The sequence below is a fragment of the Petromyzon marinus genome, chromosome 31 (genome assembly GCF_048934315.1).
Source record: "Petromyzon marinus isolate PM22_M1 ecotype Great Lakes invasive population chromosome 31, UKy_Petmar_22M1.pri1.0, whole genome shotgun sequence".
NCBI lineage: Eukaryota > Metazoa > Chordata > Hyperoartia > Petromyzontiformes > Petromyzontidae > Petromyzon > Petromyzon marinus.
This window is the reverse complement of record NC_133697.1, coordinates 13,050,621-13,064,261: the sequence shown is the minus strand read 5'-3', so window position 1 is coordinate 13,064,261 and position 13,641 is coordinate 13,050,621. Positions and strand designations below refer to the sequence as shown.

The window sequence follows — 13,641 nt, the reverse complement described above, 5'->3', positions numbered from 1 at the left end:
TGGGGGGACGTGTGGGTGGGGAATTTTTTGTTTAATTCGTCATCGTCTCGGCCCCGCGGGACTTTTCTCATTCACCACACGAGCAATTGCCAGATGTCACGAGTGACAGAGAGAAGGATTTGAGACGGGCACTCGGGTGCAGCCCCTGCCGCCTCTCTCCCCCGATAGGACCCCAGTACCCAGGACTCGCTTCTGTACTCGGGCCTGAGCGCGGGGCCATTTCGGCCACCCAAGAAGTTTTTTTTTTAATAGATTCTACTGCAGGATTATTATTTTTTTTCAGCTCCAAGATCTTGCCTTTCTCAATATCGCCATGCTTTCCTCGATTTTAATCGTCGAGAATACATTTTCCTTCGTGAAATTTGTTTTTCTCAATTTTACTTGGCACGCCTTTTACCTGCTGACGCGGGGTGGGTCTGAATAGCCTCCTGAAGGAAGTTCCCCCCCCCCCCACCCCCTGATTCTCTTACGCCATGAGCGGGGGGAGGGGCGTGACATTGCTGTGGACAGCTTGAAGGGGATATGTGTAACGCAAGGTGGGCGGCTGAGCCACTTGTGTAGGTGTCAGAGAGGCAGTGGTGGCGATGACGCCGGAGGCGTAGTTTTCAAACGCAAACAGGGAAGTGAGAGAGTCGGCGAGTGGGTGGGTTGTGCCGTGTTGTGGTTGTGCCTTAACATCGCATTGTGTCCTTGTCGGCACTAAGCCACAGCCTCCGAGGTCCTGGTTTCAGCTTTTAGTTTAGCTAGCCCCGTGATTTAAGCTGTATTCTCAAGTGTAACCACGTGATGGGTTTAACCCGGGCAGCAATGAAACAAGCGTTGGAGATTTTTGTATATTATTTTTCTGCTGCACATTTCCACGTGATAAGCCACTTGGATGAGCTACCGTTTGTGGCCAGGTCGCGTCTGAAAAATAAGCTAATAGCTCTCAGTGGTCTTTACCTGGTAAAATAAAAATAGTTTCGTTTTGTATTTTTTGTGATTTACTTCCCTTTCCTCTGCTTTGCACTCCTATCATCTTTTTGCATTGTTATTGTCACATTGTGACCCACCCCTCCTGGACATCTGTGCTAAAGCGCTTTAAAGCTCATCGGTTTCCTCCAGTAAAAATACAAATTCTGATGCTTCTGAATTACTGCGGCGGAGAGGCGGTGCAGTGATTGGCACACTGGGCTGTGAACCCAGTGGCCTGAATTTGATCCCTGGCCACGGCTAACATCAGTGGCAAGCGTTATCTGAACTGCAATCTGGACCCCCCCCTCCCCCGTCCTTAACCTGCACTGACCATGCTGGTGAAGTATGGTCAAACAATCCCCATGACTTTGCAGGGCATGGGGGGGGGAGGCTTTCATCCAGCATTGGATAGAAAATGTTCTTGGAATTTTTTTAAATTAACATGTCAATGACTGCACGGAAATAAATTGTCGGTTAGATTCCGTTTTTTTGCGTGCGTCCTCAAGCTCTGAGGATTGAATATTTCCGTGCAAGGGTGTTGGCCGTGTGGTGTGCAGAGAAAAGGACTGTCAAAGTCACTCGAGCACTAGTTTTCTGTGACGTCCTCTTCGGGGGCCCCAGTTCTAATGCAGCCCGCTGCCGGAACTCTCAAAGGACGTGAAATTCGTGATTGCAATTGGAGTCATATTTAATCAATGGAGTCATATTTAATTAATTAAATGCGTTTTAATTAGGCGGTACACCTGCAGCAACTTCCTTAATATCCTGCACCCCCTGTGTTTCATCTTGTGCTTCATCTCGCATCATCCTCATTGTGGAAATTAAATCGATGGGCTGTTTTTTTGTTGTTGCACAAGCAGGTGTGCCATTTGGTACTTTAATTTATCATTGTTATTTGCCGATGTGTTTTCTTTATCTCCGTGTTAATTAAGCGACACCGTCCTGAGGTTTATTTTGGAATAGCAAAAAAGTGTCATGAAATTGAACGTTACGCATTGTTGTCGTAGCGCTGGGGTGAGGACGATTTTTGTTTGCTATCGGAAGGTCGCGAGTTCAAATCCCCGACTCTGCCCATCATCCTTCCTGGGCCAACAGTAGTGACCCCCTCCCCCCCCCCCCCCCCCCCCGGAAAGATCGGCCCCTGCCATAAGAATGTGGAACTGTGACTCCTCTTTTTCTCAGGTTCGCCCAGTGACACGGGGTACCGTCGCACACTCCTGGTAGCGCGTGAATTGCAACCGCTTTCACTTAAGGCCGTTAAATCAATTCGGAAGCCAAGCAGGTTTTGAGCCTGGATAGCGCTTGGATGGGTGACTGCCATGCAGTTCCACAGGTGCTGTAGGCTGCAGTGGGGGCGAAGTTGTCAGCAGGGGGTAGCGCAGAAAACACCATTGTTGTACACCTTACTCTCTCGTCCTTCACAACCCACACTGACCAGCGTGGTGAAGCATGATCGGATAACCCCCCCCCACCACCCCCCATGATCTGCACACCATGGGGGAGGATGGACAAAAGGGCTGTCTCTACGCTTAGTGATTTTAAGACTAATCTAACCGTTTAAGACTTGTGTATCGGTAAAAGTTTGAAATTGAGGGTTTGTGTAGTTAGTTATTGGGTGAAAATGTTAAATCTATATATATATAAAAAAAAACATTCCGTAGCATTTTCTTCTTTTTATCATTCTCGTCCCATCGATAAACATTCCAAATAGAAAAAAAAACAAATTAAAAGTCCCCCTCCGAGACTGACGGCAGCAGGCACCTGCGTGGTGTTTTCACGGATCGTAAAACCGAGGTGGACTTCTCGTAGCACGCGCCGAGCGGGATGATAAAAAACAAAAATCTCTTTATGAATTAATTTGGCAAAAGCCTTTGTTTTGCAGTCGTACTTCATAAAAAAAACGTGCTTTTATAAAGCAAGCTCTTGAAACGATTCTCTTTTGGCTTTGCCGACAACGTGTAAACGACGTAGCACATTTTTCTTGGATGTAATAATTTTTTTCTTTACGTAACAAAAAGACCGACTGAACCGAGTCCCACAGACTTTCAGGAGTAAGGGAAAGGGTCCACCACCACCCCCCCTCCCCCGATTCCTCCTGCCCCGCTCAAACATCGTGTGGTTTTTTTGGCCACTTGTAGCGCACTCATTTTCCTTGTTAAAAACTGGAGTACGAGGAGAAACTCGTCTGAAACGTCTGAAGAGCAGGCCTATGGGAGAACGTTCAAACTCGCACGTCGGGCTATAAAGGTGCTTCTATTTATTTGGGTATATGTACGTTCATCTCGTGTCCCGGCCAGATGGCACGGCAACGGGATGCACGACTTCGCAATCGGAAGGTAGCAAGGTTGGATTCCCGGTCTCACGGTTCTACTCGGTCTGTCCGTGTCTCCGTCATCGTGCTGGGGTTTTACAGCTCTCCGATGTGTTTTCCGGGGCGTGTGTCGCTTGTTGTCTGGCGTGACGTCCGAAATTTCGCTGCACGTGCCAACTTTAGCCAGCTGGGAGCGGAATGTCGGGCACCGTGCCACACGCGGTATAACATACAACACACGGGAGAGTTATTATACAGCTCTCTGCTGCGTTGTTGGAACTGGGCAGTTTTTGCCCCCATAGAGAAACTGTTCCTCGCCGTTGGCATGTGGAATTTCCACTGCTGGCTCAAGAGTGCCGCGCCACTCTCTTTGACTGGAACATCTGTGGGAAATATGTTTATCTATTGTAGGTTTAAATGTTGGCTTAAGTGAACCCCATTGGAACGTGCATCTCTGTCCACCTTCAAAGCGAAGCTGAGCATGTATTTATTTGTGAAGGTCTTCAGCCGACTGGATATCCCACGAGCATTTCCGACTTTGCTTCTAAATCCAAATAGAATTGTTTTTTTCCCCCCCTAGGTTTATTTTCCGTATTTTTGCTTGATATAAATTTTATTTACTTTTACTATTTAGTTCCTGCTTTTCTCCAGTGATTTCTAGTGGGTTTTTTTTTAAAGTTTATCTTTTTATCGTCCTTTACTGAATAAAAAAAAAAGTGTTTTGGAAGTTGCATTATTAGGCCTTTGTTGGGAATTGTGCTTAAGGTCATGCACAGCTCATACACATGCTTAAATGAAAATCATTCAAATATTTCACAACTTTTTAACCCCACCCCCACCAGACGGAGGCCCTGTTATGCCGCCGTCAGTTGTTGGGGTTGTTTAGACCATACTTCACCACCCCGGTCAGTGTGGGACAGCCAAGCTGGTGCGCGTGTGGTGGAGGGATGGGATGGACCTCGTTGTTTGGACGGCTCGTTAGCCGCGGGGTCCGGCCCCGGCACAACGCCGTTGACGTCCGTTCCCTCCCCGTCCGGTTATCCAGATTCTGGGCGGACATCGAGCGTCGTCGCGAGGGCCTCGCCGCCGGCGCCCCGACAACGGAGGCCTCCGGCACCGGTCTCCTGCCGCCGCCGCCGCCGACCGTTCCACCGCACCCGGCGGGCTGCTCGGCGCCCCTCCACCGCCGCGTGCCCCCGAACACCGACCCCGAGCTCGTGTTCCTGAGCCGGGCCGTTTACGATTTCCGCCACCACCGCCTTCTCAAGAACCCCTTCCGCCCGGCGCTCAGCCCTGTGCCGCGCTGACTCGGGCCGCGCCGACGGCTCGTTTCCCCGGCTCGTCCGTCCGCTCGTCGTCGTCGTCGTCGTCTGTTGCTGCCGTATGGGACGTTTACCAGTTGATGAGAAATGGGGGCCACGTCGCTTGCACTATTTTTGTTTCGTGTTCTTCGTTGGGTCGATTTATATACATATATATATTCGCCCCCCACCCCGAGGCCCACGTGACGGCGCGGCGACCGGCGCACCGTCCGTGCCGCACGGAGTTCGGATTCGCGGCCACGGCCAACATCGGTGGTGCGGAGATGCGGTCCGAAACCGGCCCCTGAGCTTCGCCTCGCTTGGCCTACTCGCACCGCCCCCATCTACCCCCCCCCCCCCCCACACGCAATGCAGCGTGGGGGGGTAGGTGGAGGCGGGGGGGGGGGGGGTCCTTTATCCAGCAGCGGATTGAGAAAGGACCGAACAAATGAAATTAAATGCCGTGTGCATGCGCGCGCGCTTGCAGGGTGCGTGGCTCTGATTTTTACGGGGTCCACGCTGTCCGTGTCGTTGACCGTGCTGGCCCAGGGCCCATGCTGCTGGCATCGAGTTGTGCCACTCGCGCTGCGTGGGGGGCTGTGGGCGGGGGGGGGGGCCCTCCCCGGCGGGTTGTGAACACAGCGGTCGGCCGACTTCGGCCGGCGTTCAAGGCCAATATTGTGGGCGGCCGAAACAAAAGCGTTCATGCACACAATAAACACATTACATGTAAACATACATAAGTGCGTGCATAATTTAAATACACACACACATGCACATACACACGGGCGTATAAACGTGCGTGTGTACACACCCAAAGACATCACACACACACACACAAATAAATTTGACAAACCGTTGTGTTCACTTGAAAGTACACACGGATGCAAAGCGCCACACACACATACTGGACACATACCAACGCACGGATCCCTCGGTCACCCTTATCGTGAGCGCCGACCACGGCAGCTCACGAGCGGGGGTGGTTTCCCCAGTGGCGATGTTAACACACTGCTGCAGGTACTGATCTTTGGCTGAGCCGCCTATCCTTGGGGAGGCCCAGAATATTTTAAAATCTAGAACGCGCGCCATGACCGTTTACAGGTGGTCGGCTGTCTGTGAAGGTTGCCAGGATCGTACTGCAGTGGGCCGACAGCGTCGACACCTCTCATCACACGTGCACACTCGCACCCAAGGACGCGTGACGTTCGTGGACGTATAAACACAAACGTGTGCACAAACGTACACAAACCCGTACAGATATACTGAACGTGCACGCGCCACGTAAGACGAGTCCACGCAGGCTTGCATTAAACGCGCGCTTCGAACGCCGACTCAAAACGTGGCAACGTATGCGGTGGATCAAGATGACGCGCGTATCCGCACGCACGCACGCACGCGCAACCGCGTTCATCGCGCCGGACAAACGTCGCTGCTGGACGTCGTGCGTACATGACGGCACACAGTCGGCCACGTACGGTGCGAAAGAAGATCGACGTTCGTACACACGTACGCCGAACGCGGGGGCGGACGCGCTGTCTCTCGGCAGCAGCAACAGCTGCGGCCACCACCACCACCACCACCGTGCGATAGAGGACGAGGCGACATCTGGCCAGATTAGGGGCGTTCCATTTAACAAGATGATGAGCGGCGCTCGCCCTAACGCCGTTTAATCTGAGCGCGGTGGGGATAAGGACACTAAATCCGTGTTTCGGGTTAAAAAAAAAAGTTAACCCATCTGTGTAGTGTTGTTGGCCAAGCATAGCAAGCAAATGTCTCATCTCCATGTGTTCATTCCTTCTATCCAACCCCGCCCGCTCGAGGCCTAGTGATCGACCCCGATAAGGTGCAGCCCTTCTAGGCAGGAATCTCGGCAGGACTGCCTGTGGAAGGGACCGTGGGAGGGTTCATTTTCGACTCCTAAACAAAACATGATTTTCATCGTGCGTGAGAAGGTTCGGTTTGGTCCAGTTGTGTCGCAGCATCGGCGTGATGAGGTATAGTGGGGTGGTGAATGAGGTGATCGTATCGACCCACGCAATTAACTGGCGTTGTCGGTCCCGTTGAATCGAAATCCACAGAGGCGGAGGGCCGGCATGATTGTAAACTAAAGCCACCGTAACCCCTGCCCCGAAGCCAACGCACACTCGTGGTTGACGAGGCATTCGCGATACCGGCTCAAAAGAATGACGAACACAAACATTCATATTTGCTCTGTGGACTGTGAGAGGGCGGGCGCTGTTTGTTTGCGAGCACCTGTTGAAGTTGGCACTGCACATTTAATGGATAGTGGGACCATAACCAGGGATTCATTTCAGCTGCGTCTGCCTGCGTCGGCGATGTGGGAAATGGAACCGAATTCCCGGCACACCACATCCAGCATGCCTCGCGCTGCGGCTGCTTTCGTGCGGTGACATGGACAAACAAAAAAAATTGTGAGAAATAAATCCCTGGACCTGGACAGCACCGTGAACCGTCCGGCTACCTTGACCGGCGCTAATTTTGTCTTTGACGGCACATTGGGTGCTCGTATTTTGGCACGAGTCGATCTGGGGGAGGGGGGGGTGTCCGACGCTGGTCTTCGCCCCCCCCCCCCCCCCCCCTCGGGAACCTAACGCAGCAACGCAAGTTTCTGATGGCTACGTCGCCGCGGCTCCGTCGGGGAAATTTTTTTTCACACGCTCACACCAAGGCCCGGTCAGAGGGTTGGGTCCCCATGATGTTTGTTGTTGTTGTTGTCCTCCCTGGCCTGGGCTGCTCTGGCTGTTCTCGCTGTGCCTGTGCCCCCCCCCCCCTTGTTTTCTCACCATTGGGCATTTAGGATATATGGGCACTAACCCGTGCTGCGAAGAGGGCACCTCGGGAGGTGTAGTCATCCTCCTACTCTTGGCGCAGCGCGTGAGATGCGATTTTAGTGGGGTTGCCACCTTTGCAGTGCGAAGGCAACAAAAAAATAAACAAAAAACGGGACGTCGTGGGAAGAGTAAGAATGTCTCGCATTTACGGAAGATGGGGAGCACTAAACGTAGATGCGTTGTCTTCATCGGTGTAGCATTCGTTAAAACGGACGAGAAGCGGGACTTGCAATGCACAGGAAGGACTTGCACGTTTATCTTAAACAAACAAACAAAAATTACCATCTTCGGAAAACCTGGAGAGGTGGCAACCCTTCGATGCGTGGTCGTCGCGGGTGGGCTTGGAGGCGTACCAATGTGCCTCCGTCGACGCATTCTTGGCTCTTGCGGCCCCCCCCCCGTTTTCCTCCGCGACGCCAAATCCGAACCGCACGCAGTCCTGCGTCCCCCACGATTCTAAAAGTGAACTCGTGGAGCCATTCGTGTAAATGCCTTTCCCACCGGCGCATCCAAGCCACGTCCCCGGGCACGGGTTGATTTGTTTTCTCTTTCCACACTGCAGAAAGCAGAACCGTGCCAACTGTATGTCGCGTGCGACGTGTTGAGATGCACGTAGATGACGCCATCGTACCGAAGTCCCACCCTGCACATTGAGCAATGTGGCCCTGCTTGGCCACCCCCTGAGCCAGATCTGATGCCGTTTTTGAGCTCGGCGTATCACGAAGATTTGATCGCACGGCTCGGCGCATGGTCGATAGCCAGTCGGGGGCGAGGGGGGAAAGAGAAAACGATGCCGTGCTGTGCTGGCTCGGCTCGGATGTGCCAGTGGAATAAGAGGGGCGTTGAACAAAGTGTCCACGATCGGTGCCGGGTGAGCGCTCCTTCTACAAGTTGCCCCCCTCCAGTGAAAGGGCTGCCCCCTCTTGGCTTAGAACACGTGGCCACATTGAGGCTGAAGGGACGGAGGAGGCGTGGGGGGGGGGGAGGGGTCAATGGTGTGACGAGTGATGAATCGCGAGATGTAAGTCTGGGCACGCGTTTCGGCCCGGCCTGGGAAACGTGTGGGATGTTTGTGCTTTTTGGGCTTCTGCAGCTTGTGCCACTTCCGATGTAGCAAAATGAATCTTTGGGGTTGTTATTCCCTTCGCTTGTTTGGTTGTTGATTGTTATTATCTTTGAGGGGGGAGAGGGGGGGGGGGGATATCTCGCCCTCTGCTCGCCCCGTGGACTCTTTCGAGGCGTGAGCGAATTTGCGTGGCTTTTGGAAAAATTGGCGTCTGTTGTGTCTCGTGGGCTTCCCCTACCAAACGACACGCTGGTCAGTCGTTTTGATTTATTTTTTTATGGAGTAACATGCAAGTACATTGTTTTCAGGTACGGTAGGTTACGTATTTTGTGGCCCGTTTTCTTCACGAATCAATCCGGAAAAAAAAAAACTGTTGGACTCTTTAGCGAGTCCTGGTAAAATAAGTTAGACATGTTTTATGTTTATTCCAACATTGCGGTCCTCACCAAGGGCCGACTACTCTTTGCGTCTGAATGTCTCTTCCCTCGTGCTGTCTCTGCGACTTCGAATCCAGGTGACCAAGAACCCTTAATGACACAACGCACCGCGTACGAATAGCTACAGCCAAAAACATTTTAACACCACGAGACAAGCTACGATGACATTAAAGTGAAGCATATTTTGTATCGGGGTTTTTTGTTGTTGTTGATGTTGTTTATTAAGGTTACACTTTGATTCGCAGCTTGAGATGAGACACGAAGTCCTTGCCACGTTCAGTCGCTGCGCGCAAACAGCATTTTGACAAAAGTACAAAACGAGCTGAAATAACGTTACGTTTACCACGTGCCCGCAACTTTTCAACGCGGTCAACCGCGAGTGTGCGTACCTCCCCGGATGGGACACATGCACACGTGGAGCGCAACAATGGACGGGTAACGCAAAAGACGAATTGTTGATTCGTCCGGTGGGCTTTGCAGAATCGCTGACACTTAATGCCGCGTAATCAGCTTAAACGAATAAGCATCGATTTTGTGCGCAAATCTGTACAATTTATAAATCTGCCTTCTGCCCCCCCCCCCCACCCTCCAAACTCTAATTATCTTTAATGAGAAAAATCACTTTGTGCTGTAGGGGGGTTTGCGTGAGCGGTACAACTAACGAAGGCATCACTACAGTACTTGAGCAATTGCTGTTGTCACGTGGAACTTCTAACTGCAGTGACCATTTAACCCTTTGTGGGGAGCGTTGCGTCGTCGCGTGGCCGCGCCGCCCCCCCCCCCCCCCCCCCCCCACGTGAGACGGATGCTCGATGGAACATTCCAAAGCGGACAAACGCTGGCAGCGCCTCGTCATGTGACGCTCGGGAAGCGCCGACAGGCTGCTTATATTTAATAATGAATCGTTGTTGCACAAACTCCCTAAACAGTTGGTGGCACGGCCCACTATCATTTAGCACCATCAGTGCCTCTGTGATGCACATGAATGTGAATATGGATGAGTTCATTTTTTTTGGTTGGGGGGGGAGGGGATTATTGTAATTTTATGAACTCCACCAACGACACGTTAAAGACCACCATAAGCAAATAAAACACGTGACAGTGAGTTTTACATACATCCCAGTGCGGTACCATCCTGACAAAAATGAATTCCTGAGTACGATTAAATAATTATTATTATTGCACAGAGGAGAGATGCTTAATGGAAGGCAGAGAGACGGACAGCAGACGGCCTTGTGCTATGGTTTGCACATTTCCAGTGTGCTGTTCTCGTGTAACAGATGAGAGTCCCGCTTCGGCAAATTAACCCTCGGTCGTGGCGCGAGAACAGAATCGGCCACGAGACCATGAAGCCTTTGACTGAACAAACAGAAAGGGGAAGGGGTTTTTATTTTATTTTTAATGCTGACTAAAATGAAATAAATAAAAAATGTCATCAACTAATGAGACTTCCAGACCAGTGGTGTTCAGTCGCGGCAAACTGGGCTGTTTTTTTCACTTCTCGCATTAGAAGGGGTTCGTGAAGGATTTCAGCAGCTTTGGGGGGGGGTTCATCCAGCAGTGGAGTGATCATGCCCAATTATGATGAGTTTCGTTATACACGTTACTGGGCGGTCCGATGTCAAACAAGCTACCCACAACCACCTTCCTCGTTTATTTAACAGGGACAATCGGCTGATGGGTCATACTAATCTACCCCCATGAATACATTCAATGAACTTTGATATTATGCATCCACCCTCTTTAGTCTTGATTTAGTATCCCAGCCTCTTGCACACGCGTAGTTGATTTGGCCACGACCGTTACGACGCACGTGAAAAGACACGTGGTGTGTACGTGTTTGGCCTTGTGGCCCGGCGTCCTTTTCTATCCGCTGCAAGATGACACAGTCGTATAGCCCTTGAAGTCTTAGTCATTTGCCGCATAGCTGTTGCAGTGGAATGTTCCATTAGCGTTGCAGGGAGGGAGGGAGGGGGGCAGTTAGAATATAAATGTTTTAAGTTGTACTTTATTTATCGCGTGCTGTTTAGCAATTTATCGCTTAATACTAAAAGAAAAAACACATGTTTGTTTCGCTGTTAGTGGTAAAATTAAAAGAAAAATGTTTGTCGGAAGACAATTTGTCACGTGCAGACACATTCAGACAGAAAAAAGGCAGAACCTTCAAATAATGCAGCTTTGTTTACATTTAAACTTTACGCTGACCGGAATGTATCTTGTGTTACTTCTGGCATTGAATCCCTCAATCCCCCCTTTCCTCCCCCCGTCTGCCGTGTTACACAACCCCTGCCTATATACTATATATGAACACATATATAATATATGGAGCTTTGTTTGTTTATATGTTCATATATATGTGCGATGGTGTAAAAAAAAATAAGGCGTTTGCTCTGACAAAAAATATATATTCTGTACATTTGGGTTCAACCGAGGACTTGTCTCTCTTGTCTGTGTGCGTGTGTGTGTGTGAGAGCGAAAGAAACAGCTTATTTGCCTTTTTTCTTAAGAAAATATAACCCGTTGCATTTTTGAACTAGCGGCTATGGTCTATGCCAATTTTGTAATTTATATTTATGCAGGCGTTGTAATTTATTTATTTTTTTCTCTCTCCCAAAGTACAGTCTGTGTATGAATCAGGCTAGACTTGCCTGGTTTTTTTTTCTTATTGATTCCTGAGTGGATTTGTAGACTCAAAGCCCAGTGCTGCTCTTGGATTTTATATATATTTACAACAGTTGTGTTATCTGGATCAAGACACGGAGCAACATTATATTCATTGCCAAGTCCTTTACGATGACAGGAGACTTTGGAATGACTGACGACCGACATCAAAGATTTGTTCCCCCCTCCAATATCCTTCCAGTGATGTCTCTTGCACATAAACGAAACTCGGTCGTTGTGCTCGGCTCAAGCAAACTAAGCTAAGCTTAGGGACTCAAGCAGCTCAAGGGGCCTTGGAGTCCCGAAAAACTAAGGGTAAAGCAACAAAAATATCAGCTGGAATTCAAATCCGAATTCGCATACAATGACAAACTAACATTTAAAGCCTATTTAATATCGCTCTTGCCTAACTTGCCTTTTCTCTCATCTCACCACATTTCTATCGCTCAGTCTATATCTCTGCAGTTATCTCACGAGGAGTTTACAAATTGAGAGGGGAGGGGGGGGCAAATAGTTCATGCTTAGGGATTCCCAATGGGGCCGCACCAACACTGCCCAGGCTGCGCTGTCTGTAGCTGTGCTCAGCCACTGCTTACTGCTCAATTCCTATCCGCTGCATAACTCCCGAAGGGGGGGGGGGGCTGGTCTTGATGGTGTGTGCCAATAATCCAGCACGTCAGAGGGGTGGAGCGGTGGCGCGGCGGTTGCTACACCGTGCAAGGACCTGGTGACCCGAGTTCGATTACTCGGCCACAGCCAACATCAGGTGGTGAGTGATGTCTGAACCGGTCCATGGCAACCCCCCACCCTCTTGCCCAACCTATAAACTATTTCTACTTTACCAGGTAAGCGCCAACTGAGTTGAATAGCTCTTTTTTTTCAGAAGCGACCTGGCCACCAATGATAGTTCAACGAAGTGGCTTATCGCGTGGACATTTATAGCAGCCAGATACTCTGAACGCATGATGTTGATTCTAGATGTGGAAGGGGAGCAACCCGGAAAGCCTGGAGAAAAATCCACGCGACCACGGGGAACAACATTCACACTCCAAATATACAGCAGCAGGCGTCAGGGTCGGTATCGAACCCACGACCTCCTGTATACCAGGCGAGGTAGTTAACATCTCGCCACCGTGATAAGAGAGAGAGAGAGAGACATTCACACTCCAAATATACAGCAGCAGCAGGCGTCAGGGTCGGTATCGAACCCACGACCTCCTGTATACCAGGCGAGATGGATAACACCTGGCCACCTTGGCGCCCCCTGCACTAACGAGCATGGTGAAGTATGGTCAAACAACCCCCGCGTGGGGGGGGGGGCCTTCATCCAGCAGTGGATTGATAACGGGCTGTAAATTGTTCTCGGTCTCTTAGTTTTGAGAGGAAAGGTGGTGTATTATTATGACGTCGTCTTGCATGCGCGACTTCAACCCTGCCTAAGATACAAAGTAGTCCTGAAACAGAACTGCAGCAAATAGGTTGATGCGTAATGTATTTGTGATTTTTATTTGGGGGGGCGAAAATATCTTGCTGACTGGATGAAAGGCCACAATCCTGTTAAGTGCCCAGCACATCAACACTCATCAGCTTTGTTAGCCAATGAATGCATAATGACAAATTTATAAATGTTTTAATACAAACCAGGTGATAACCCTTTGGGGTTTTTAGGGTGTATATATGTTTTATATCTTTTTAAAGGAATGTCTGGGAACATTTAAAAAAATCACGACGTGTCTCCGCTCAAACGGTCAATGCGATGTTGAAAGTCATTGAGCCAGCTGTGGAAAATCCACATTCCTATGGTAGGGGAAAGTCTCCCCGTAGAATGAGCACTGCCTAACTTCACGCCAGGGCAACTCGTTATATTGACATGATGGGAATGGTGATGGGATAAGTTGGTCTCGTGGCCAGGAGTTAAAGGGGTGCCCTGATGGATAGACGTAAACTACCTCACCTTTTAATGTGGGTTCGATCCCGACCCTGACGGCTGCTGTATATTTGGAGTTTGCGCGCGTGTCTCTTTCTCTCTCTCCCTGTGGTGGCGTGGATTTCTCTC

General features: G+C 50.2%; 1 protein-coding gene across 2 annotated transcripts in view; it reads left to right on the top strand.

Annotated features, from left to right (window-relative positions):
* The window catches only part of LOC116947871 (uncharacterized), an 82,610-nt gene extending 71,259 nt beyond the window's left edge, over positions 1-11,351 (top strand). For both annotated transcript variants that reach the window (XM_032964104.2, XM_076071109.1), the window contains exon 7: positions 4,311-11,351. In XM_032964104.2, the coding sequence (XP_032819995.2) occupies positions 4,311-4,572 (262 nt within the window). In that variant the 3' untranslated portion in view covers positions 4,573-11,351. The remainder of the gene's footprint in view (positions 1-4,310) is intronic.
* The last annotated feature ends 2,290 nt before the right edge of the window (positions 11,352-13,641 follow it).